Source organism: Magallana gigas, chromosome 9, assembly GCF_963853765.1.
Source record: "Magallana gigas chromosome 9, xbMagGiga1.1, whole genome shotgun sequence".
NCBI classification, from domain to species: Eukaryota; Metazoa; Mollusca; class Bivalvia; order Ostreida; family Ostreidae; genus Magallana; species Magallana gigas.
In genome coordinates this window covers 16,203,361-16,229,204 of record NC_088861.1, presented here as the reverse complement: position 1 = coordinate 16,229,204, position 25,844 = coordinate 16,203,361, and the positions used below count along the sequence as shown (strand labels likewise).

General features: G+C 35.0%; 4 protein-coding genes across 4 annotated transcripts in view; 1 reads left to right on the top strand and 3 right to left on the bottom strand.

Annotated features, from left to right (window-relative positions):
* Positions 1-2,006: 2,006 nt before the first annotated feature.
* On the bottom strand, positions 2,007-7,502 carry LOC117685728 (beta-1,3-galactosyl-O-glycosyl-glycoprotein beta-1,6-N-acetylglucosaminyltransferase). Its single transcript, XM_066072159.1, has 3 exons — positions 6,632-7,502; positions 2,274-2,500; positions 2,007-2,166 (listed from the first exon to the last, which is right to left on the bottom strand). Exons 1-3 carry the CDS (start codon positions 7,486-7,488, stop codon positions 2,036-2,038), a joined length of 1,215 nt encoding a protein of 404 aa, XP_065928231.1. The 5' UTR covers positions 7,489-7,502; the 3' UTR covers positions 2,007-2,035.
* A 4,798-nt stretch (positions 7,503-12,300) lies between these two features.
* On the bottom strand, positions 12,301-17,693 carry LOC136271470 (uncharacterized). The gene is made up of 3 exons (XM_066071542.1): positions 17,469-17,693; positions 12,671-16,970; positions 12,301-12,304 (listed from the first exon to the last, which is right to left on the bottom strand). The coding sequence occupies exons 2-3, from the start codon at positions 16,195-16,197 to the stop codon at positions 12,301-12,303; spliced, it is 3,531 nt and encodes a 1,176-aa protein (XP_065927614.1). The 5' UTR covers positions 16,198-16,970; positions 17,469-17,693.
* A 1,816-nt stretch (positions 17,694-19,509) lies between these two features.
* Positions 19,510-25,844, top strand: part of LOC105337673 (uncharacterized) — a 50,311-nt gene continuing 43,976 nt past the window's right edge. The window contains exons 1-4 of the mRNA XM_066070550.1: positions 19,510-19,669; positions 20,035-20,400; positions 21,171-21,563; positions 22,074-22,274. Coding sequence (XP_065926622.1) covers positions 19,618-19,669; positions 20,035-20,400; positions 21,171-21,563; positions 22,074-22,274 — 1,012 coding nt within the window. The 5' untranslated portion in view covers positions 19,510-19,617. The remainder of the gene's footprint in view (positions 19,670-20,034; positions 20,401-21,170; positions 21,564-22,073; positions 22,275-25,844) is intronic.
* Positions 25,216-25,844, bottom strand: part of LOC105328260 (actin-related protein 6) — a 54,642-nt gene continuing 54,013 nt past the window's right edge. The window contains exon 12 of the mRNA XM_066070551.1: positions 25,216-25,402. Within this exon, the coding sequence (XP_065926623.1) occupies positions 25,231-25,402 (172 nt within the window). The 3' untranslated portion in view covers positions 25,216-25,230. The remainder of the gene's footprint in view (positions 25,403-25,844) is intronic.

Genomic DNA, 25,844 nt, shown 5'->3' with positions numbered 1-25,844 from the left:
AGATTTCAGTTTGTTCAAATCATAGTCCCTGGTGGTATAGTGGGGCCAAAATGGGGGAATGGATTTTTACATAGGAACATATAGAGAAAATCTTTAAAAATCTTCTCAAAACTATTAGGCCAGGAAAGCTCAAATTAAAATGAAAGCACCTTCAGGTAGTGTAAATTCAAGTTTGTTCAAATCATGGTCCCTGTGGTTAGGGAGGGGCCACAATAGGGGGATAAATTTTTATACAGGAATATATAAAGAAAATCTATGAAAAAAATTCTTATAAAAACTATTTGGCCAAGAAAGCTCAAATTGGCGGGTAACTATCCTCAAATAATGTAGATTCAAATTTGTTTAAATCATGGTCCCTGGGTGTAGGGCGGGACCACAATGGGAGATACATTTTTATAGATAGAGAAAATCTTTAAAAATCTTTTTCTCAAAACTATTAGGCCAGGAAAGCCCAAATTTGAGTGGAAGCATCCCCAGATCGTATAGATTCAAGTTTGTTTAAATAATAGTCATGGGGTAGGGTGAGGCCACAATGGGGGATGAATTTGTACATAGGAATATATCAAGAAAATCTTTAAAAATCTTCTTTTTAAAGACTATTTGGCCAGAAAAGCTTTAACTTGTGTAGAGGCATCCTCGGGTAGTGTAAATTCAAGTTTGTAAAATCACAGTCCCTAGTGGTTGGGTGGGGCCGTGATGGCGGTTTGAATTTTTACATAGGAATATATAGAGAAAATCTTTAAAAATATTGTGGGAAAGTTTTCGGTCCAAAAATAAGTACTTAGTTTGAAAGCTCAGGTTATGCAGATTTAAGTTTGATGAAACCATGATTCCCTAGAGAAAAGTGGGGCCATGAAATGGGGGGGAGGGGGGTATATAGGAATAGAGAAAAATCTTCTTACAGGTACAACAACAAAAGGGGCTTGGTATTTACCAAAAAAAGAGGTGGATAAAAATTGGCATATTTTCAATTTTTTTAGCAATATCTACTGTACTTAGTTGTCAAGATATTTTGATACTGTAATGCTAATTTGATCAGAATTAAGGCAATTGTTGCTCAGGTGAGCGATGTGGGCCCTGGGCCTCTTGTTATATGATTGTATTGATTAAGATTGTATCTTACAAAACTGTATTAAATGAACATATTATGATCAAACTATTTTTAACGTATGAAATACGATGTTGTGTCAAAACGGTATTCATTAAATATCGAGGATCATTAAGTATGATTTTTATATAACATGATAAAGGTGGTCTTAAAAAGATGATGCCTCATCTCGGTGAGCTTTGTAGTCTGTGATTATCTATGGGGTTGGGGTTTTTGGGGTTTTTTTTTTTTTTTTTGGTTAAATTTAATCAAAAAAAATAAAATTTGAAAACTGATAGTGGAAATTTGGACTGGAATACGTATAAAAACTGTGAATGAAAACTTAACGCTTTTTATCTATTTAGTGTCAATACCATTCATAAACTGTATTTCATTTTTAAAAGAGTTAAGCAAATTTTATTATTTTCACAACAAGGAAAATCTCAATCTTAGTGTAAATATTTAATGGATTTTTCTTAAATATTTCAAAAGATATTCAATGGCCATTACCTCAACAAATAGGTCATTGGCCTACTTTTTGAAAGAAAAAAAAAGCTGGTCAATGACCTACTTTTTTAAAGTGAAAAATAACACTTCCATAAAAGGTCTATAACACACAATAGATGGTTTTAATTATCATCAGTGCATTTTTTTTCATTTGGGTAAACGTCATCCTTAACAGTTGAAATTCAAAGTGTCATGATTGACAGTTAATGTTTAATGTCGGAGTAAAACGCTGATGACGTGTTCTATTACCGGCTAAGACACATCATTTTCTCTAAACGACATTCTTTATATGTTTCAAACTTTCATAATACTTAGTATCGAATTTCAATCGGTGAAGATACTCATCCCTGGTCCTGTTGTAGATTAACTGATCCATGCAAAGTAAAGTATGCCCCTGGTAATTGGAGTGAAATTTATTGGCAAAGAATTCTGGCCGACGAGCTAACGAGCGAGATCTTCGATTCCAAAAATGCAAATCGATCGAACATATTTACCACCACATGGCCAAGAATTCCAGTTTTTGAATCGGGAAAGAAATGGCTTCCGTATTCCAAAATCTGTTTCCAGTTTTCCTGCCAAAACAAATAATCATTTATTTGGTCGACATTTATCAACTTATTTAGTTAAAATGAAAAACAAAAACGGGGAAAACTCTCTTAATGGTAAAGAGATTACCTACCTTTGAAACTTCCAGGTATTTCTAGCTGAGGATTATGAATCAAAGTTGCAAAAAATGTTTCATCTGGAATGCCCGTTTTATTTACCCATTCAAGGAAGTCAGCAGCTACCCTGTTAGTGATGACGTATTCCACAAATCTTCTGTTCAGTGTTACGTGGACAGATCCTTTTACCGGAACTATATCGTGGGGAGGTTTCTCTTTTATATTCCATCTTTCTTTGTTAGCCCTAGAATAGGTATTCAGGAAAGTTAAAGGGACTTGGACACGATTTGACTTAAAATTTTCAAATTTTATTTTTCCATTTTCAGTGTTTATACTTATTTATATAGAAGTTTATAATGCTTTGTCAAAATTTGAAAGTCAAATATCAAATTATAAGTAAGATACAGAATTCATTATTCTTTTTTTTTTAAACAAAGCTTAATATTGTCATTTTTTACATATGTGTTGTATTGGTTTAAGTTTCAATCAAATTTATCTTTCTTTTGCTGATAATAGTATTGATGATGATATTGAATTATTTTAAATTATTTTTTACATGTCATTTTGTCTAAGAAATGGTAATTTTCTATATTGTATTTTTTGTAAACAACTATAAGACTCGAGCTTTGTTTACATAACAGCCAATTCTTACCTCTGTAACTCGCTTGTAACTTGACTTTAACATTCAATATTTTGGTCAATCATTTAAAATGCACCAATTAACCTTTTTATACATAAAAAATAAAAATAAAATTTTTGATCTTAAATCGTGTCCAAGTCCCTTTAATAAAATGTACGTAAAATGTTTCAAACAAGTATTGAATGGACAAGTACAGCGCTGTGACAAAAGTATTGACGATTTTTGAAAAAAATCGCAGACGTAAACTATGACGCGCTTCGTAAATTGCGACATAATCATAAATAACCGACTTACTTTTTTCAATACTTGGTGAGGTGGTCCTTAGACTTGATAAAAGAGTTCTTTTAATATTAAGTCATATTTTTTTCATTTTATTAATGTGCGGTGGTTGAGATGTTGAGATGGTTGTTATGATGTTGTTGTATGTAAATTTGGGTAATACATGTACGAGCTCTGTGAACGGGGCGTTGTCGTAATGAAAAAGATTGGTTGTGTAGAGTAAATGTGAGTGACTGACAGTCCAAAGTTGGTCTTCTAATATGAATATGTACAGTATTTGCCTGCATTAATATCCCCATTAACCTACATAGGGCACCTTCCCTGTGGTAGGTAAACATCCTGTTTCATGTTCTGCCTGATACTGTCCACAATCATCATATCGATTATTTTGGCAGGTCGGAGGTTCGCATTAAGCACAGAAACATTAAAAAGCTTAAAGTTTCAAAATAGCACCTCACTGTGTTCCAACTGTACAAGTGGGCGGACACCCGAGTCTTAAATTCAATTCTTTGGGTGTACAAGCTATCTTGATGTCTGGGAGAAGTTTATTCCATTATCCGATGCTTTGTGGAAGGAATGAGTGTTTGTGAAACTAGAAGTCACTATTGCAAGTTGATATTTGATGGGCAAGCCATTGGGTATTGCGTGAAGGTCGTAGAATTGGTGTTACAAGCGTTTCTGTTGATGGCGACCTGGTCATTTAATTACTCTTTAAAATAACACTTTGTCTAGTTATGCCATACCACTACGTTTTTCAAGTGACTGCCATCTGGAATGTTGGATCATGCTGTCCACAATGATCTGTTGCCGACATAACTTGATGAACGTCATTGTACTATTTCTAGAGTTTGGATGTCTTTCTGGGTGTAGCTGTCCCCAACAGGTTAAGCAAACTCCAGTAAAGACCTGGTTAATGATTTGTATGCACTTTCCTTCATGGATGTGAAACTGATGTTTAAATACCGGCGTAATTAAGAAGCATTGTGCATGCCTTATTGGCCTTGCCACAGAAGTTATAATGTTGTCACTCCAATTCAGGTTTGATGTTATATGAGATATTTTTTCACTTATAACATGTTCCAGGATCTGGTCATGTAGTTTGTATTTATGGTCTGTTGGCTTGGTCTTCCTGCTGATTGACAAGACGTTGCACTTTCCAGGATGAAAATCCATTTCTATCTCCTTTCTCAAATGCTAAATTTATTTAGGTCGACCTAAAATGTTTGGGTGTCCGATTTTGATGTGACAGTAAGATACATCAATGTTGTCTTACTGTGGCCCTCTAGCATATCAATGATATAATAAATAGAAACAAGCTTGGCCCAAGAACCGACCATTGGGGTACTTTCGACTAAATACCGGCGTAACTGGACATTTCCTCGTTGACAATTCCAGCTTGAGTTCAGTTGGAATGTAAACTCGCGATCCAGTTGTTCACATTGCCCTAGATCCCATAGGATCATAGGTTTGATGAGAAGGCTGTGACCAACTTTGTCAACAGCCTTGGAGAAGTCCATAATAAGGACATATGTCTGCCTTCCAGAAGCAAAGTTGTCGATTACGTCGGTTCGGTTTCACAGGCCCTTTTGTTGCCGATTTTCCCACACTATAACCCTTCGAATTCGCTAGAGAGGGACGCACATGCATAGCTGTAAGTAGCGTAGGGCTCTTTAGATGTTATACACTCTGATTTTCTCCTAAAGTTATCAGCTCTCATCAGAAAAAATGACAATGTTTTAAAAATTATATACTGTTAGTTTTTCTTTTCAAAAAAACACAAGGCAACTCATCGCATAAAATATATAGAAATCATGCAAAAATCATAAGTATGTCCGTTGGTGAATAGAGTTATTAGCATATCTTTAATTACTAGTAATTCCTTTTAACATATGTCTTTCACTAGTTTTTGTATCTTTTATTATACAGTTACGACGGTCTTTCTTTCAGACGATTTGATCTCACCAGTCAACACATATTTTTCCCAAAAAATTTACAATAGCTAATATTTTTGCCCCTCAAATTTCATATCTACGATAATTTTTTTGTTATCACTGTTATTTGTACCGATATCCTACCCATTGTAATTTCAGTTTGTTAACATTAAATTCCAGACTGCAGACGATAAAACATACAGGTATAACGTCACTTCCGATGTGAAGATAACTCTGAAAGAATTTAGATGGTCAACAGGGCATACATGTATAAGTAGAGTTACCTCCCATTTACCAAGCGAAGCCCACGCTAGAACGACGTCACTGCGTAAATATTGTGATTTTTTTTGTCATAGTGCAGTAGGCTATAGCTATATCCAATCATATGAATATTTTAGAAACAACTTCTGTCACTTCATCAAAATGTTTGTATAAACCTGTAGTGTTGTTATCAGTGAAAAAACTATAAGTATAATATCGGTTCTTTATTTCTGATATAAATTAAAATAAATTGAAGGTCCACATCTCAGAATTATCTATTTTCCACTTTGTCATCACATTTGCGCTGTATTTAAAAAGGAACTTACGATCATAAAGCCATTTCGTCTTCAGCAATGATTTCTCAATGCGATGCGTAATACATTAACAAATCCACTGGGAGTTTTTCCAAACCACTTATTCTTTTGAAACATATTAAAATGTTTCTAAGTTAATACAAGAGTAACGGAAACTGATAGATGATTATTTGATGGATTTGGCCAATTTAAAAAAAGGTTGACTGTGCTCTTAGTGAGTGAATACGGCTGAACAAGATTTCAAACCTTTACTTCAAATTGTCTTGCTGCCCGAGAAGTACAAAATTCACCATACCGGTGGCTAAATTATCAATCAAAACATCTTTTGATCGAAAAAAAAAAACCAGCAATAATTATTCTAATATATAATTCAGCGACGAATTGATACAGACATATCAAACTGAGTGTTATCGGGCGAAAATTTTAGCTTGAAGCCATTTTTCATTGGACGATCTTTTTTAGTCCAATGTAGAGAAAATCAAATGTTATATTGACCTCCTAGGTCATGTGCAGGTGAATATAACGTTTTGTTTTTTCGGGATAGTTGAATATGAGCCTAAAGGAATCAATCAATCATATATTAATAATATTCAATATATGTGAAAAATTTCGGATGTTTTGTTTTCAAATTTTGAGTCCCTAATTTTTATTTAAGATTCGAACACATCCTTGTTTAACTCCAATCCTGTTATTCAGGTCTGAAAATTTCATATTCATATCATGAATTTTTTTTGAGAATTGTTCTGTACAAAATATGACGTAAACATTAAGAAAATTGTCGATACATTTGAGCATGAAATAACGCAATGAAACATTTTACAAACTGTAAAATTTATATCATTTTTTATCATCTTTGACAAGATTTAACGGAAAAAAGTAAGAAGCTAAGAACCAATACCAATAAAAAAAAATAACAAAGGAAGACTTTGATTTTAAAAAATTGCGCAAACCTTTTGATGGTGCCCTCTCCATCGTTGGAACCGTTGTAAACTTTTAATATTTTTACCAGTTCATAATTTGTACGAAGAGGAAATTCCTGTCCTGTTAAATTAATAAAATATTTCCATTTAGGAATTGATAAAAGGTCTTTCATGCATGTAAGTTCTGGTAATAGAACACTCATTGTTCCCCAAGTCACTTCAATTCTTTTGGACGCCATCTTCACATTGGGAAAGCATCGTAGAATGCATGAAAATTCATTCAAGACGTTTCTTGTTATTTTTCCATCCACGTGAACACAGTAACTGTTTTGTGGTCGGTAAATGGACCTCAGAAGTATTTCAAATTGCTCTGGGCTTTTATAAACAAGAATGCTGTAGGCAATCGGAAAATTCCTCTCCTCCTCTGATAACGAATCCATAATGTATCCTCTTGCTTTGATGAAATTTTCACATGCTTTTGTTCGTTGGCAAAATGACTGCGATTCATAACTTACATTCATTTTACGAACTTTCTCGATTTCTTTGTCGTTTTGTTCAAACAGCAAACCACAGTCTACGTTTGGCACAACTCTTTCAGAACCAAAGTATTTCTGTGGTGTATGTCCGAAGGTAGGTGTTTGCGGTTGTTTATGATACAAAGGCGAGAAAGAGGCATCAAATGGTGGTCCATTGTCGAACAAATCATCAGCTTTCCTACTTTGCTTCGCTCCTGTTGGGCCATGGTCGTTCGAATTGAAGACGGAATCTCCTACCATGGTCATTTGAGACACATAACTATAGAAGATCAGTGTGCAAAATAGTATAATAACTAATGCATAACGGACCAATCTTTTTCTTGTAGTTTGATTTGATGACAATGAATTCATTTTATCTTGGTGAGAAAAAACGTCAAATGTAAGGGGTTTTATTTTATCATCTACTAATAAAGTTTTTTATATGCGCAGCTTGATGAAAAAAATGCAAATGAGTTGTATAACTGCATGTACCCAAAGGATCTTTTGAAAGCGACACCTCACAACCTTATTAGCATAATCGGAGCATTTCTGATTTTTATATTTACGAAAAGCTAAAAAAAAAAACGAGAACTCCGAAATACGTTATTCACGGGAGTTTAACGAGACCAGTTCAAGACTCTTGCAAATTGAGAGAGGAGATTAGATCGAAAAAGTAAGTAAAAGTTTATGTTTATTCTATCAGCAAGCTTTTTAAATTATTTAAAGTTGCAGAACAATTGTTTATTAATGTCAATTCGAAGTTTTGGGTGATTAGCGTTATCTCGTTAAATATTGTTCAGCATGAAATCGTCTGAACAGCAGTTTTCGATTTTGTCAACAGTCTGAAACGTGCTAGGGGGTAGCCATGAATCGGTAAGAACATGCTCACTTACAATGTTAAACTAGATAAATACCTTTTTAAAAACCTGCAATGCAATAATTTCACTGCATGTGTTACCAAAATGTTAATAAATAATGGTCGTTGTGAAATGTGACTTGAAAGACATGTTTTAGTATGAAATGGGTATGCAGGTGTATTATAGTCAGTTTTTACACATATTGGTACCTAGCACACGTTAAAAAAATATTGTATGTTTTTCCTAGACTATTGTTTATGAATCAAGGGTCTGCATATAACATTATACGACTTTGAAAGTAGATTTGATTATGTTTGTAGTGCAGAGAGAGAGAGAGAGAGAGAGAGAGAGAGAGAGAGAGAGAGAGAGAGAGAGAGAGGGGGGGGGTATGAAAAGCCATTACAAATTTTATAGTTATATGTCATTTTCCACTTAATGAGTTGGTACAGCTGTTATCATGGTAATGTTTTGAGCCATGTCTCAGATACGTCATGTGCCCATTAAAAAGTGTAATCTGGGATACACCCTTAGTTTATCTTTTTTCTTCTAATCTACCGGTTTACCTGCGGCCTCCAGATGATCTGAAGATTAGGAATATAGAAAATATTGTCAATTTGATATTGCTAATGACCCAGTCAAGTCTGCTGAAGCCCGGAAGGTACTTCTTTGTCATGTAATAAACTTACAACTTGTCCTCCACATGTAAATATATTTGGTTTAAGCTGATTGAAAGCCAAGCAAGGTCATATAATTAAATAGCTACAATGTCTTGTATAAAAGGGAAAGATTTGTATGGGAATCTTGTTGCAACTCTGCATGATTATCTGTATTTAAAGTGGTGGGAACCTCTGAAAGGAATACTAGGAGTTTGAAAATATTATAAACTTAACGAAATGTCTTTTACACTCTCTGAGAAAATCGGATTTGCAGAAATCCAATGAATTTCTCATGCTGGTTAGTTATTCAGATTAGTTTTTGTCATTGACACAATCTTATTTTGGTGGACATAGATCTATGTCCACCAAAATAAGATTGTTCTAGAATGGTGATAGTTGCAACTCATACAGACATTCATATGTTTCATAAGTGTTTATGACTTTGATCTTTGTTCAATATATTTAATATCTTTCTGTCCACTGAAAATCTAAATATCTTTGAAGTTACACCAGTTGGTAACAGGGGCAGATGGTTTCTAGTGATTCTGTTTAAACTATTTGATTCATAACATTTATCATATGCGTGCAGCATTGATTGAGCCAGGTTTCCTGATTTTGTCGTATAAGTGATACATTGTACTGCTTTAAAAAGTATATATCACTTGTGACTTACTAGTATATTAGTACATATTTCATTTGTAAAATCATTCGACAAATTTAAAGTGTTTTGTAGTACTGAATTGTTTTTTACGGCTTTTAAAATTACTGAAAGTTCATGCACATGATGCAACTATCTTTTGACGTTCTATATATAACAAAAAGAAACTGTCAGCTGGGTTAAAAATTAGTGGCGAAATGATGTAATACATGTATGTACAATATTAGAAAAGATTACATTTTTAGTATCACATTCTTGAAATAACTGCATTGAATTATATATAAGTATTTGATGAGTGCACAATGTTTGCAAAAATTACATGTATTTCTCTCAACACTTTATGTTTATTCTATTTTAGTTTCCAGACCATGACATTAATGAATATTTCTTGAATGGAATGCATGAGGAATAGGATGGAACCTTATTCTGCCTCTTTACCAACTCACACCATCTTTTCAAGATTTATGGAGCCAACCACAGAAGAATTTGCTCTATACACATCATTCATAACATTCTTATTTATGTTACATAACTTTAAATGTAACTGGATAAATTGTTTCAACAATAAGTGTTCACATAATGAATACCAGCAAAATTTTTATCGAGTGCTCCTATTTTGTATTTTTCCTACCCATCCATCTAACATATGTTTTTATATAACATATTCATAAACATGTAACATTTTTGGAAACAGCTATTTTTAATTGAAATTTAGCCTTACTATTTTATACAAGTTTTTTAATATACTATTTTGTATACAAACAGAACAAAAATACTTAGTTACAATGGAAAATGGATATGATATATATAAAAGGTGTCCAAGTAGCGTAGTGGTCAATGCACTGGCTTCTCACCACTGCGACCCGAGTTCGATCACTGTGATCGACGGTGGTTGTATGTGATAGGGTATGGCGGTCGCCCGGTTGGACACGTGGGTTCTCTCCGGGTACTCTGGCTTCTTCCTACACCAATGACCGCCTTGCGCTAACATCCGTGCCGACGAGAGATATTAATATAAGTTGTAGAACTTGTTTATCAATCGTAAAATAAATAAAGTTCATTTTTATATATATATTTTATATTTATATTTATATATATCATTTTATATATATATATATATATATATATATATATATATATATATATATATATATATATATATATATATATATATATATATATATATATATATATATATATATATATATATATATATATATATAAAAGTGTCTGATAAATGTATAGGTCTTGTTCATAAACAGAAGAAATTGACAGAAGAATATTAAGTTTTAGCCATCAAATATAAACATTAATATATTTTAAGAAAATTATTTAATATAAATAAGAAATAACAGTTTTTATCCCTTTATTTAGATGTTTGGAAACAAATCCAATATATCTAAAATTGCTGTACAGTATATCCTATTGATCCCTGTAATATATCATTTTAGTTTCTTAAACATCATGTTTATTACTTTTTTTTCTTAGAATGATGTATACAGGGTCATTAATTTATTTTCATTATTTTCAACTAGATACAAATAGGCCTTCTGCAACCTTAATGAAATTTAAACTCCATACCCTTAATTACCTTTCATATGAAAAATGACATCTAAATCTAAAATTGCTGTACAGTATATCCTATCCATCTAATGTATCACTTTATTTATGTTGAACTTCATGTATATTACATGTAGTACAAGAATAGAATTCCAGGGTCCCCCGCCGGTCAAGCAGTATATTAGTACCGAGTCTATCGACCAAGGCTGATTTAGGAACTTGACCAAGAAACATTTGGTATAAATTTAATGAAAATCCGTCAAAATTTGTAGGCATGAGCGCGCTTACAAAGTCAATTTTTGGGAGAAAAAAAAACGGAGTCTTGATTGTGGCCAAGTCCCATAACTCCAACAAAAAGTATCGAACAATGCTGATTTTCGAACTTGACCAAAGTATAAGTAGTATAAACATTTGGTATAAATTCAATGAAAATCTGTCAAAATTTGTAGGCATGAGAGCGCTTACAAGGTCAATTTTTGGATAAAACGGAGTCATGATTGTGGTCAAAGTCCTATAACGCCAACAAAAAGTATCGACTAACGCTGATTTTCGAACTTGACCAAGGTAATAGTGGTATAAACATTTGGTATAAATTTAATGAAAATCCGTCAAAATTTGTAGGCATGAGAGCGCTTACAAGGTCAATTTTTGGATAAAACGGAGTCATGATTGTGGTCAAAGTCCAATAACGCCAACAAAAAGTATCGACCAATGCTGATTTTCGAACATGACCAAGGTAATAGTGGTATAAACATTTGGTATAAATTTAATGAAAATCTGTCAAAATTTGTAGGCATGAGAGCGCTTACAAGGTCAATTTTTGGATAAAACGGAGTCATTATTGCAGTCAGAGTCCCATAACTCCAACAAAAAGTATCGACCAATGCTGATTTTCGAACTTGACCAAGGTAATAGTGGTATAAACATTTGGAATAAATTTAATGAAAATCCGTCAAAATTTGTAGGCATGAGAGCGCTTACAAGGTCAATTTTTGGATAAAACGGAGTCATTATTGTGGTCAAAGTCCTATAACGCCAACAAAAAGTATCGACTAACGCTGATTTTCGAACTTGACCAAGGTAATAGTGGTATAAACATTTGGTATAAATTTAATGAAAATCTGTCAAAATTTGTAGGCATGAGAGCGCTTACTGTAACGGGATGAGCGGAGGCTACTCCAAACAACAACAAGACATCTTAAATTTAACAAAATTTAATAACAAAAAAAATTAGAGAAAGAAAGAAAAGATAGAAATATAAACACTAAACCACACAAACACTCACACACCTTTCACTCAACAAGAAAAAATATGATGTTTATACAAATGACCAAAAATAAATTAGAAGAGTGTCCGAATCTCCGGGGCTGTAGTCCTGGACCAACTACGGACAACCACAACTAGAGTAGTTTCGTCACCACAATCATCATCATCACCACTATCGTCAACATCATCAACTACAACACCATAATCATCATCGACATGACCATCATCATCGTCGTCGTCATCATCACTATAACATCATCGTCGTCATCAACATGAACATCGCATCGTCATCGACTTCACCATGAACGACATCATCTACACCATCATCGTCGACATGAACATGAACATCGCATCGTCATCGACTTCACCATGAACGACATCATCTACACCATCATCATCGACATGACCATCATCATCGTCGTCGTCATCAACATGAACATCGCATCGTCATCGACTTCACTATAACATCATCATCTTCTCAACATCAACAATATGACACTACAATAAGTGTACAAGTGACACCATAACACCATAATAAAAACAATATTGTATAATACTTTGCTTTGTTAAGGTAGGTCAGGGGTTGGTGATCAGTTTCAAGTAGAAACTCGCGTCCATAAAGGTACTGGTGGAACTTCTGTATTCCCCACACTACCGCCAAACACTCCTTCTCGATAACAGCGTATGCCTTCTCTCTTGGTTGAAGTTTCCTACTGGCGTACGCTACGGGTAGTTTCTCGTCATCCTCCATCTGTAACAGCACAGCACCTATCCTATCATCTGCAGCGTCCGTGCGTAAAATGAAGGTTTCATTAAATTCTGGCAACTTCAATATTGGCCTTTCTGATAACATGTGTTTCAATGTATCAAAAGCTCGTTGCTGACTTTCAGTCCAAATAACTTTATTTGGTTGGCCCTTCTTCGTAAGATCAAAAAGTGGAATGGCTATCGCAGAGAAATTCGGAATAAACTTTCTGTAGAATCCTGCTAAGCCTAGGAAGGCACGAACCTGTTTCTTGGTTTGTGGTATTGGCGCATTTCTGACTGCATCAATCTTGTCTTGTTCTGGTTCTAGACACTTGTTGCCCACCATATGTCCCAAACAGTCAATCTTGTCAAATCCGATGAAACATTTTGTCGGTCTGGCCGCAAGTCCCGCATCTCTGAGTCGTTCGAACACAGTCTTCAGTATGTGTAGATGTTCTTCAAAGGTATCTGTAAAAACAATGACATCATCGATAAAGTTTTCTACGCCGTTCATACCTTGAAGTAGTTTTCTCATCATACGACTAAATGTTGCCGGCGCGTTTACAAGACCAAACGGCATTGTCCTGAATTGGTACAATCCGGATGGTGTGGAAAAGGCTGTAAGCGGCTTACTCTCGTCAGCCATCGGTACTTGCCAGTATCCTTTGCTTAAGTCTATCTTTGACACAAACTTCTTTCCGGTCATTTTGGAAAATATGCTTTCTGGACTGGGCATTGGTTCTGCATTAAATACCGTAGCACAGTTCAGTCGTCTATAATCAATGCAAAATCGATTCGTTCCATCTTTCTTCCGAGCTATGACAACTGGAGCTGAATAAGGGGAAGATGATGGCTCAATCACATTCAACTGTAGCATTTTCTGAACTTCTTCTGTAATTGTTTTCTCTGTACTGAACGGAATTGGATATGGTTTCACACGCACAGGTTCAGACGATGTCACAACAATCTTATGCTCCACTAAGTTCGTCATTCCAGGTATATCCGTAAATACATCTGAGAACGAATCACACAGTGATTTAGCAGTTTCCAACTGATCTGGTGTTAGTCTGTCTGCAAACTTTATGTCCTTTGCTGTTTCGGTTTGAGTAACAGGTGGCATAAGAATAGAGTCCTGTTGTTCATCATCATCTAGGTCACTAAAGTCTATGAGTGAAATTGCACATGTTGACAAAACACCACAGTTCAATGTATCTCGTTCAACATACTTCTTAAGAAGATTTGCGTGGAAAGTTTTCAGCTTGCCTCCCATATCGATCTTGTAGTCCATATGTCCTAACGGTACTGCAGGTACTTTTCCTTTCGGAATAGTCCGCTGACACACGTCACATGATCTGCAAAACCGTCTAATGTCTGACTGAATTCCTGGCCAGTAAAATTCGGACACTACTCTGTCGGTTGTTTTCTTTGATCCCAGATGACCACCCATCAGCGTTTCATGTGCTATCTTCATGACGATAGTTCTGTATTTCCGAGGAACGATTAACTGTCGGAAAAGTTTTCCACTGGACACTTTGGGACTGCAAAATTCTCTGAACAACATTTGCTTCCGTTCACACATTTTTGAAAATCCGCCGTCACTGAAATGTTTAAGCTGTCCACTCTCAGCTAAGCTCCATAACTTTTTCAGTGTCTCGTCGTTTCGTTGTTCTTGTAAGATATCCTCCGGCGATACATCCCGTATTGCTTCCGGTACTTTCAATGGTTTGTATGGAGACTGTTTCTTTTTCAGTTGCGCACGCGTTTCAACAGCTGCTATGTTTTCAACGGAATGAATCCAGGCTGGATTTGGTTCATGTGGTTTCCTTACTCCACGAATATTACCAAGAATAAGATCGTACGAAGGCGAATCAAAGCACCAAGCATCAACACTTCCGGTAAAGTAAGGAGTATCGACATCAATTCTAGCCACATCTGAATCAATAATACGACCGTCTGCTAACTTGCATCGTTGAGATGTCCCTGTTAGTTGATCATCGTTTACCAGTTCTCTACGAATAACGGCACCACTACAACCTGTGTCTCTTAGCACAGTCACTAGTTTATTGCCAACACATCCTTTCACAACTGGCATTTCCGTTTCACAGAAAGCAACCGAATCACCAACACACGGTAAGTTTCCATGTTTCTCGACGACACTCGCGGCTCCTTGGCGACCTCTACCGCGTCCTGGATATCCATGGTTCCCATTATTGTACGACCCACGTTGAAAATCACTAGGGTAAGTATGTTTCGGTGTTGTTTCTTGTTTCTCGCTCGAATTAAACGGCCTGTTATTCGGATTTTTGCGGAAGTTGCAGTTAAAGGCTTTATGTCCTTGTCGTCCGCACTCATAACACTTCACTGCATTTCCAGATTGGTTTTGTTGCACGGAATCTTTGTACGGCGGTTGTCTATCGGACTGCTGTCGTCTGTCAAAGAGCGGTTTTTGCGTAAGTGAAGAGGATGTCACTGTTCTGGCCTCAGCAAACTGGTCCGCGTATCGCGCCATGTCTTGGATCGAAGTAGGAATCCTCTCCTTTAGGAATAAGGCAAGTTCTTTCGAGCAACACAATAAAAACTGTTCACGTAAGAACAAGTCCTTCAGATCATCGAATGTCTTGTTAGTCTTAGAGAGCTGAATCCACCGCTCAAGGTAACTGTCCAGTCTGGTAGAAAATTGCATAAAAGTTTCACTTCCGTCTGGTTTTGAAAATCGGAACTTCTTGCGGAAACCGTCCTCCGTCATGTCAAATCGTTTCAACAGGGCGTTCTTCAACTCGTTGAAATCAAGTGCTGTTTCGGGTGAGAGTCTTGCGAACACATCCAGTGCCTTTCCTTTGAGTAATGCGCTAAGATGAGTCCCCCACGTGTCTTTATTCCATTTCTGCGTTGTTGCGTATATCTCAAATCTTTGAATGTACGCGTCAATGTTGTCTTTCGAATCCTCAAACGGAGGAAGTTTTGGTCCTTTTATCACTTGAGAAGTTTCTTTCTCCTCTTTAGTCACAACACTCGGCTTCATGTGAGATCTCTCGAGTTGCAGTTTGTGATCAAGTTCCAGTTCTTCTAGTTTTTGCTGATGTCTCTTTTCTTCTATCAATCGGGCGTGCTCTCGCTCATCATGTTCTCTTGCGGCGCGCTCTTTCTCCATCTGTAGTTTGAAGTCGCGGTCTCTCTCCTCCTGGTCTCTCTCCTCCTGCCTCTCGACTCTATGTTTCTCACGTTCGTCCCGCATTCTGGCCTGTTCGTCCTTCACGAATTGTTGAAGGTCTTCATCCTTCATCCCCATCTTGGTCCCCACTTCAAGTAGCTCCAGCATCTCCTTGACAGTAGACATGGTGCATTGACTGACAGACCAACTTACCTCAAAATTATCTCATAAAGGGACTAACTTCTCAACTTTTAACAAAACAATCTGCCTAACGTAATGTACTCACCAAGGGAAAAGGAAACAACGACCTACACTTGCTCTTACATGTACTACAAAAGAGATCAAAAAATGAAAAATAAAATAAACCTTGGCAACTGTTCACTTATAAAGATATCTTGTAGTATCTGGAGGAGTCAACTCATCCCACCGCTGCCACCAATTGTAACGGGATGAGCGGAGGCTACTCCAAACAACAACAAGACATCTTAAATTTAACAAAATTTAATAACAAAAAAAATAAGAGAAAGAAAGAAAAGATAGAAATATAAACACTAAACCACACAAACACTCACACACCTTTCACTCAACAAGAAAAAATATGATGTTTATACAAATGACCAAAAATAAATTAGAAGAGTGTCCGAATCTCCGGGGCTGTAGTCCTGGACCAACTACGGACAACCACAACTAGAGTAGTTTCGTCACCACAATCATCATCATCACCACTATCGTCAACATCATCAACTACAACACCATAATCATCATCGACATGACCATCATCATCGTCGTCGTCATCATCACTATAACATCATCGTCGTCATCAACATGAACATCGCATCGTCATCGACTTCACCATGAACGACATCATCTACACCATCATCGTCGACATGAACATGAACATCGCATCGTCATCGACTTCACCATAACATCATCATCTTCTCAACATCAACAATATGACACTACAATAAGTGTACAAGTGACACCATAACACCATAATAAAAACAATATTGTATAATACATCATATAAGTATCTCACTGATAGTATCAAACTATGATAATGTATAAATAGTATTATATTAAAGGCAACATCTCAAAATATTGTAAGTATATGGTAACTAAGTTATTTGTTTACAGTAAACAATATGGCGTCTGAGACTTCCGGTGACGCACTTCCGCCCAAGTAGTTAAGTGGAAAAAGTGACCATAAATTGTAAAATAAAATAACGCATAGAAAATAGCCCTTTAAATCACCGTTTCTTTATACAGCAATAGCAAAAACTGTACTATAGAAAAAGACGAATTCCATTTAAACACTCTCGCTAAAGTCACACATCAGTGAACACACAGGTAACTCTACAGTGAACAATGGTCAAGGTGACTTTATAGGACGACTGCGTAATACTAATAAAAAGGCAAAAATTTACAAATAAACTACACCAAACTAAATAAATACTTACCACGGTCAGCTATCCGTGTCCGCGTCAAATGCTGAACTTGTGAAACTAAAACATGCCACACAGGCTTCTAACACGATACCCCCTTCTAACACTGAGCACGTCTTAATCGCTGGACAGCTCGGCCGGGTATAACTTAGCGCCTATTGTTAGCGTCGGCCAAGCACGTTGCAAAGAATTATGGGAAAAATAAAATCGGGTGTGTTCGATATGAACAGTGATTGTCACACTTACAAGGTCAATTTTTGGATAAAACGGAGTCATGATTGTGGTCAAAGTCCATTAACGCCAACAAAAAGTATCGACCAATGCTGATTTTCGAACATGACCAAGGTAATAGTGGTATAAACATTTGGTATAAATTTAATGAAAATCCGTCAAAATTTGTAGGCATGAGAGCGCTTACAAGGTCAATTTTTGGATAAAACGGAGTCATGATTGTGGTCAAAGTCCTATAACGCCAACAAAAAGTATCGACTAACGCTGATTTTCGAACTTGACCAAGGTAATAGTGGTATAAACATTTGGTATAAATTTAATGAAAATCTGTCAAAATTTGTAGGCATGAGAGCGCTTACAAGGTCAATTTTTGGATAAAACGGAGTCATTATTGCAGTCAGAGTCCCATAACTCCAACAAAAAGTATCGACCAATGCTGATTTTCGAACTTGACCAAGGTAATAGTGGTATAAACATTTGGTATAAATTTAATGAAAATCCGTCAAAATTTGTAGGCATGAGAGCGCTTACAAAAAAGTGTGACGGACGGACGCACGGACCCACGGACGCATCGGACCCACGGACCCACGGACACACGGACCCACGGACACACGGACGGACGGACGCCCGGCATTTCTATGTCCCCGCTCCGCGTTGCGGCGGGGGACAATTATGATTATTTAAAAATGATATATGCAATTTCATTAATTTATTTTTCATTTTAAGAAAATTCATTTAAAAAAAGATCTCTTATAACCTGTGTATTTTTTTTCGATTTACATAATAGAGTGTATTAATTGAATGTAGTTGTGTAGATATATACATGTACCTACAAGCAATATACATTTAATATTCACCAGGTACATGTACCAGCCTACTTAATTTGATAATGTACTTCTTTCATGCATTTTTCATGCCTTTTACTCATTGTTATATGTATTATGTATAATTAAAATACTTTGAAAACTTTTCTCAATTTATTTATTTTAAAAAAATTAAGAAACGGACTATAGTCAATGCACGTTTTTAAGAGTTGTCTTTCTTGGGGACAATGATGAATGCTCCCCAGGGTTCATGACCCTCAATATTGAGTAGGCTGTGAGGTGTGAAATGGATAAATGGAATTAAAAATATGGAATTCAACAGTGAAATTAAAGCTAAAGGAATACTACGCACCCCCCCCCCCTCTTCATTTATGCAATAAATGAAAATACGGAATTCAACAGTGAAGTTGAAGCTAAAGGAATACTACGCCCCCCCCCCACCCCACCCCACCCCATAGAATAAAATTGTCATGATTTATAAGTTTTAGATTTTTCCTCTCTTTTTTTCATTTTTTGGTTGTCGAATTTTTTTGGATGAGGCTGGCTCCCTCCCAATTTAAAAAAAGACGATGCTGCGTGTCTTTTATGATATTTTCTAATTGTTACCGTAATCGAATTTAGCTAACAATAGATTATATTTTTAGCATTTAAATAACAAAAGAGGGTACTAATATCCTAGGAACTTTATCGACAGTACGCTTTATCTCGGTTAGGTTCTAGCATTGTCGTTGAATTTTGAGAGAGTAAATAATTTTGTTGTTGTTATTTTTTAAATTTGTTTTTATTTTGTTTTTCGTACACTCGATTAACACGTTATGTGGTAATATTAAATAATTTCAAAACATTTTGTGTATGTTTTTCATTTAATACGAATACGTCCATTTCATTGATTTTTTAAACCTTATTTTACCTCCCTTTTAAGCGATAATCGGTACCTTCAGTTTGTTCAAGATTACATTAAAATCACAAGTGCACGTTGAACTTACACATATCTTATCAAGAAATTTTATCGAATGTAAATCGTGATCCTGTATAAACACTAGCTGAAGAAATATATTTTTGAGTGAACTATGCAATCGAATACCCTGCTTCTGTAAAATGAAATCAAAATGGAGAATTGCTTTCTTCTGCTTCTCTCGGTGGCGAGTTTCCTAAATATTGGTATGTATCAATGTTTCACTGTGATTTTGTTGCAGGATTTCTTGAGTTGGTTTTTGTTACCGCGACAATCTTATTACGAATGAAAAACAATAATAAATGGTTCGCATTAAATATGAACTTGGTTGGAACGTGGTCAAAAAATTGATCACATGATCCATTGAGGTTTTTGTTTATGCTGTCAACGCATTTGCATTGTGACACTAATAGCTGTGCTGACAAGTTGAAAAATATAGTAAGCATAAGCGTGAACGTGTGCTTGAGTGAATGAGTGAGTGAGCGACTGGCTGAGTGAGAGAACGAGAGAGACAGATGAATATAGAGTATGATATTTACAATATAAGAAGGTTTCATTTGTTTTTCTAAAGCTCTTGGAGAATACACCACATCCAAATGCTATGGCAACCATTTCATGAACTCACAATGTCCAGGATCAGGCAGAGTGATAGCCGTTAAAAAACTACAGTACGGCATGAAGTGGTATATCAGCGATGAGTGTCCCAAAAACATAGAGTCGGTACAACATGTCAATACAACGACATGCTGTCAGTATGAGGAGGGTGATTGTTTAAGAAACATCACAGATTATAATGATAAGTATCTGTACTTATCACGCTTGTCGAGACTACCAGTTATATCACAAAACACTGCTACACCAAGGCAATATATGACATGCACTAACAACAATCGTACTTACTCCAATTATGTTCAAGTTGTCTTTGATTGTGTTGAAGGTAAGATGACTCTTCTGTTTTATACGTTGTGTAAAGAATTTCAAACACAGTATCCAAATAATAAAATGCATTGACTCTTGTTCATGTACATATATGTAAATTTTATCGAATCTGAATGTAAGGGTTCTCTTGGGGTTTTCTCTCTTTTGGGGGGGGGAGGGTATTTTATATTGGTGAGGGGAGGGTTCATTTTTCCCAAACCTCTGCATCAATGTCAGCAAAGCTTTCATTACATTTTAAAGCGTGCGTTAGTGAATACACTTTATCTTCTAAATAAAGAACTGATTTGCCATTTGAGTTAAAATTATACATTTGTTATACTTGATATAGATCAGTATAAGAGTTTTCAAGGAATGATTCCATGTCGTGAAAGAAAACGAGAGTAAACAAAAAAGATTTAGACAAAGACTATGGAGACTACAATGGCTATAATCTTAAAAAGCAAGCTTACGTATAAAATCTGGAATAAAGTGTATAAAGTTTGTTTCTAGCCCTGATCAATATCTTTTTAAGATTTACAAAAATAATCAGCAGAATATGTTTGGTTTTTGTGTAAAATAAAAATAAGGATGCATTCAAAAGAAGATGGGGAAAATGGTGAAAATATATAGATATTTTAGACATAAACATGTAAACAATTTTTTATTGTTACTGCGGTGCATTTAATTTTATGTATTAACAAAGTTGAGAGTTGTACCTCAACTGAATATTTTCTCTATAACCGTTAACATAAATAGTGATTTATATTTTATAATGATAATAATTTGCAGCAGAGAGAATCAAGAACTTTTGCAGTTATCAGAGGTTTGTATCAGTAAATGGGACCGTTTACTTGTATCGGGAACCTTATTATTCAATTCAAGAGTCTTGCGAGTGTAGATTTGAATCGGCCAGCGATTCGACCATTCAAGTTTTGGCGATTGATGTTCGCCTTCAGCCAGTGTTGTACATTCCAGATAGTAACTATACTGGAGAATGTTTCAATTATTCCACAAATCGTCTCACTTTTAACGATACAAACAATAATTCCAAAGTCCTTGTATGTGAAAATAGAACCATCTATTCGGAATATGAACCTATCTATTCTTCAAGTGGAAATGTGTTGAATATCTCGTATACGGAAGATGGACCAGAGTCACAACAGATATGGATTCTTGTACAAGGTATGAGTAAAGGTTTTACGTTTTATTAAGAGGGCTAGAATGGTCGTGGTCGTTTTTAGACAATAAGTATCTCACAAAGAAGAGTTCTGTAAAAAGATACTAGAAAAGAAATATTTTAAATTACAAAGCTAAAATATATGGATTTTGTTTTTACTTAATAATACTGTATATACAGGGATATATTCGCCCTTGTTTTATTTTTGCCCCTTTCGCTGTCATTGTTAGCGGGCGAATTTAGGACTGGGCGAACTCCAATGACTCAAATTATCTTTCTTTATTAAACACAACTGTGTCTTGGCGAATACAAGACGGGGAAAAGCAGTTAACCTTAAACTTAAACACAAAGGCAAATGATTAACTTGAACTATTGAATTAGAATATATTACAATAAATATGAATTATGAATTTCATAACTTTACATCAGTAAAAAAATAGGAAGGAATGGAAAATGAATAACTGATTTTGATATCAATTTGTTAAAACCAATTTATTTTTGCTTTCCTTGAAAAGCCAGCAAAGGAAAGCTTGAAGTGGAATGTAATCCTCAGCTATCAACAACAACAACCTTTACGACGCCAGCTACTTCAGCTGGTGGTGGAATAACATCAAAACACACAAACAGCCCAAAAAATACTAATAATCATACATCTGGAGGCCACGGACACGGCAACAACATAAAGACAACAAACATACCTGGTAAAAAGGACCCAGGTAGGATATTCCTACTAAATTACATGTACTTACTTACCGTCTTACTTTCTAACTCGTTCATTTTAACCAAACCACCTACTTACTTTCTAACCCACTCATTCCCTGATTGACCGACTTACTTTCTTACTAATTCTCTTGCTGACTGACTGACTGACATACTAACTCTCTCGCTGACTGACTGACTGACAGACTAACTCTCTCGCTGACTGACTGACTGACTGATTGACTTACTCTATTACTTACTTACACCCTACTTCACTCAAGTAATAATACATTTGTACTTGCTAACTCACCGTTTTCTTACTTTGCACAAAGTTCAAGACTTAGTACATGTATATGTTACAGACCCTTTCTGACGATTAACTATTCAGTTTTTTATGATTGATTGTGTTATCGGTAAATGTTTTTTCGTTCGGCTGGTTGTTGTTTTTTTATTATTTTCGGGGGGGGGTGTTTTGTTTTGTTTGTGTTTCTTTTTTTGTTCTTGTTTTTTTTTTGGGGGGGGGGGTTGTTTTGTTTTTTGTTTGTTTGTGTTGATTGTTTTCTTTTAATCCAAGTAATGAAATAACTATATACAAATCCTAAGCCCTTTCATTCAAACATCTTTTCGCTGCATTTGATGTCTTTATATAATTTCTTGACTGCAAAGTTCTGCAAATTCCGATCACGTGGAAAATGGAAGTGGATCCTCAGCCTGAGGCAATTAAATCAGTTGTGAGTTAAAAATGTCAGTTAAAATGTTGTACACATCCTCCAAGACTTGCAAAATCCATGGCCACAAATAATACCAGAATGAGTAAAAATATTCTTTGTTGACATTTTTGCAGTGATATATTCCTGGGGTGAATAAAATATCGTATCATATTATTAAACAAAATATTATCTATCAGTTTTTTATATTTTCAAACACATCATTTTTTTCAAATTTTTAACGAATATTTTTCTGTAGTATTATTTTTCGTCCAGCTGAGAGGAGGGCGGTAGGAAACGCAGCGTTGTACACTGTTATTGGAGTAGCCGCATTGGCAGTTCTGTTAATCATCATGGCGGGGGTCTTCATTACAAGAACCAGAGGGTTTGTCTGTCTTCACTTCTACCTGTCAATCATTACACTTGTATGTAAAAGCTTATCTTATATCATCGTTGAATTGCTAACCTAAGAATTTATCAATACATCAATAACAGCTAGATATGCGTCCTAGGTACCATATGACACAAAGTTTATTTGAATTTGGAACGTTAACAGTAATATTTTTTAAAATTCCTTTGAAAAATTTGGATCGGACCAAAAGCGCTTATAGGGTTATGAAAGCAATTGGGTATTGTTAAATTATAGAGCAATCGGAGTGCTTAAGCTTTTTAATGTACGTAATATTTAAAAATCTAAGCATTGTTCCTTGTTAATTGCTTACCAATATGCCATTGTCATCTTTATGAAAACCGTTTTAATTATATTGACTATGCTTTAACTAATATAACTAATTACATGTATATAATATTGTACATACATAAGTTTAAATGAATCTTGTATATTGTGCATTATAATTTTTAGGTCAGCAAAACGTCGTCGGAGAGTAAGTACGATAATGGGGCGCTCCGATTAATTATGTTTATGCTAGTGTCAGATGTCTCACACTGGAAAAACTCCTACGAAAAATAATGGTCAAGAAAATTTGGGCTACACCGACCATTTGTACTAAATAAAAGCGAGGCTCGGCATTATTTCATCTCATTTGGATAGCTAACTTCAACGTCACAAATGTGGATTAAGCGGAAATTATCGGGGAACCTATTTCTATGGATTTATGTGTTTGTGGATATATTATAGTACATATTGGTTTGTATTATCCAAGATTCGTATTAGACTTGTATTTGTTTTTTGTTTTTATTTTATTAATGGGCCCTTCATTTTGGAGGTGTTTATATAAAAGACGGTTTTGATTTCGCGTCTAGGATAATGGCGTGCCGGTCATTTTCAAAATCATGCCAGTTTACTGGTAATTTTCTATACAGTTTGTATATTAATTATGAGTAATATAAGATTTCACAATAACTGCTCATGTTTGACTAATCTTACTATTGCATGTAAATTTTGTATGAAAAACATAGAATGCTAGACAAGAATTGTGATGTTATTCTTGCTTTTCATGCATTTGTCTCCCTCACACACATATGTATATAGAAACATGTATATGCACATAAATATCAGAATAATTTATTAATTAACAGACTCAAAGAATTATTTTTTTTGCATTTTTTTCATTTGCAGGTTATCTTTGTAAAAAAAAAAAAAGCAATAATGAAATACAATGTATTTCAATGAAAACTGATTGTTAATAAACAACAAGTGTATAGTTAAATATAGTTGAACACAATTTAGGATTTAATTGAAAACATGTGAAATTCATCTATGTAACTGTAAAAGTTAACAGTAACCCACAAAAACAGTTTGTCTTCAACTGTTTTTAAAAAAACTGTGGCAGTGTTTATACAGATACTTTAATGTATTAATAGCATCAACTTCACATGAATGAAATGTAAAAATAATTTGCTCTCCACTATAAAATGCTACTTCTTCAAATCTTCTAAGCAGCATTTCTTTCTACACTACCCATCTACGAGGATCTAAAAAATAAAAATATCAACAACAAACCACTGAAGGTGTAAGGTGAATTTTGTGATGTTTAACACGTAGAGTAACCTTATCCATGTAGGAAAACCTTTTTGTCCTTCAGTTAAACTAAAAATTAAAAGTCCAGTAATATTCATAAAAATGGCTGTTAAACATTTTCAAACATATAAATTTTGGTATTTTTTTTCCCCTAAACTTGAACATTAGTATTTTGAAATACCACTGTTTTTCAAATCCTGACAAGTTACCAAGAACTGTTCAGCATGTATAATATGGGTGAATAACATGTACAGTACATGTTTTTACACTCTTTTCACACTGGTCTTACATAAGGTGGATTATATGTACATGTATGTTAATGCTAGTGTCAGATGTCGAATTTTCTGAGCAGATAGTATGTCCGTGTTCTTCGCATTGCTCTCTCGCAACGGCCATTTTCTTATAGTCCTCTGTGTTAGCAAGCATGCATCCACCTTCCCAGGCATAGGTTATGGGGCTGAAAAAATTGTAGTCACATTAAACATTTTAATTTATACATCTCTCTCTCTGTCTCTCTCTCTCTCTCTCTCTCTCTCTCTCTCTCTCTCTCTCTCTCTCTCTCTCTCTCTCTCTCTCTCTCAAAACAAGGGCCAATACTGGCCAGTATTGTAAAATTCATTTCAACTAATATTGCATCATATCTAATCAACATGCATTTCTTAACTGCAATTCTTGGCTGAAATTGAATAGAATTGATCAAAATCTGCTGTATTAACATTTTTAAATTATTCATTCCTAGATTAGCTAGAAACTGTGTCTTCATGTAATCTACACTTTGTACCATTGATACAAATGTTGCCCCAGATAATGTTAGGATAGCAAACCTTGAACCCTCTCAAAAATGTTTTACTAGTATTATAATGCTATCATTATTTGATTCATAACTCTTCCAAAATTAT

Excerpts from the sequence above, each read along its gene's own strand:
- LOC117685728 (XM_066072159.1), bottom strand. The coding sequence starts at position 7,488 with ATGAATTCATTGTCATCAAATCAAACTACAAGAAAAAGATTGGTCCGT. Across the intron at positions 2,501-6,631 it reads GGAGAGGGCACCATCAAAAG|GGCTAACAAAGAAAGATGGA; the intron begins GTTTGCGCAATT and ends TACCTATTCTAG. Across the intron at positions 2,167-2,273 it reads AATACCTGGAAGTTTCAAAG|GAAAACTGGAAACAGATTTT; the intron begins GTAGGTAATCTC and ends TTGTTTTGGCAG.
- LOC136271470 (XM_066071542.1), bottom strand. The coding sequence starts at position 16,197 with ATGTCTACTGTCAAGGAGATGCTGGAGCTACTTGAAGTGGGGACCAAG.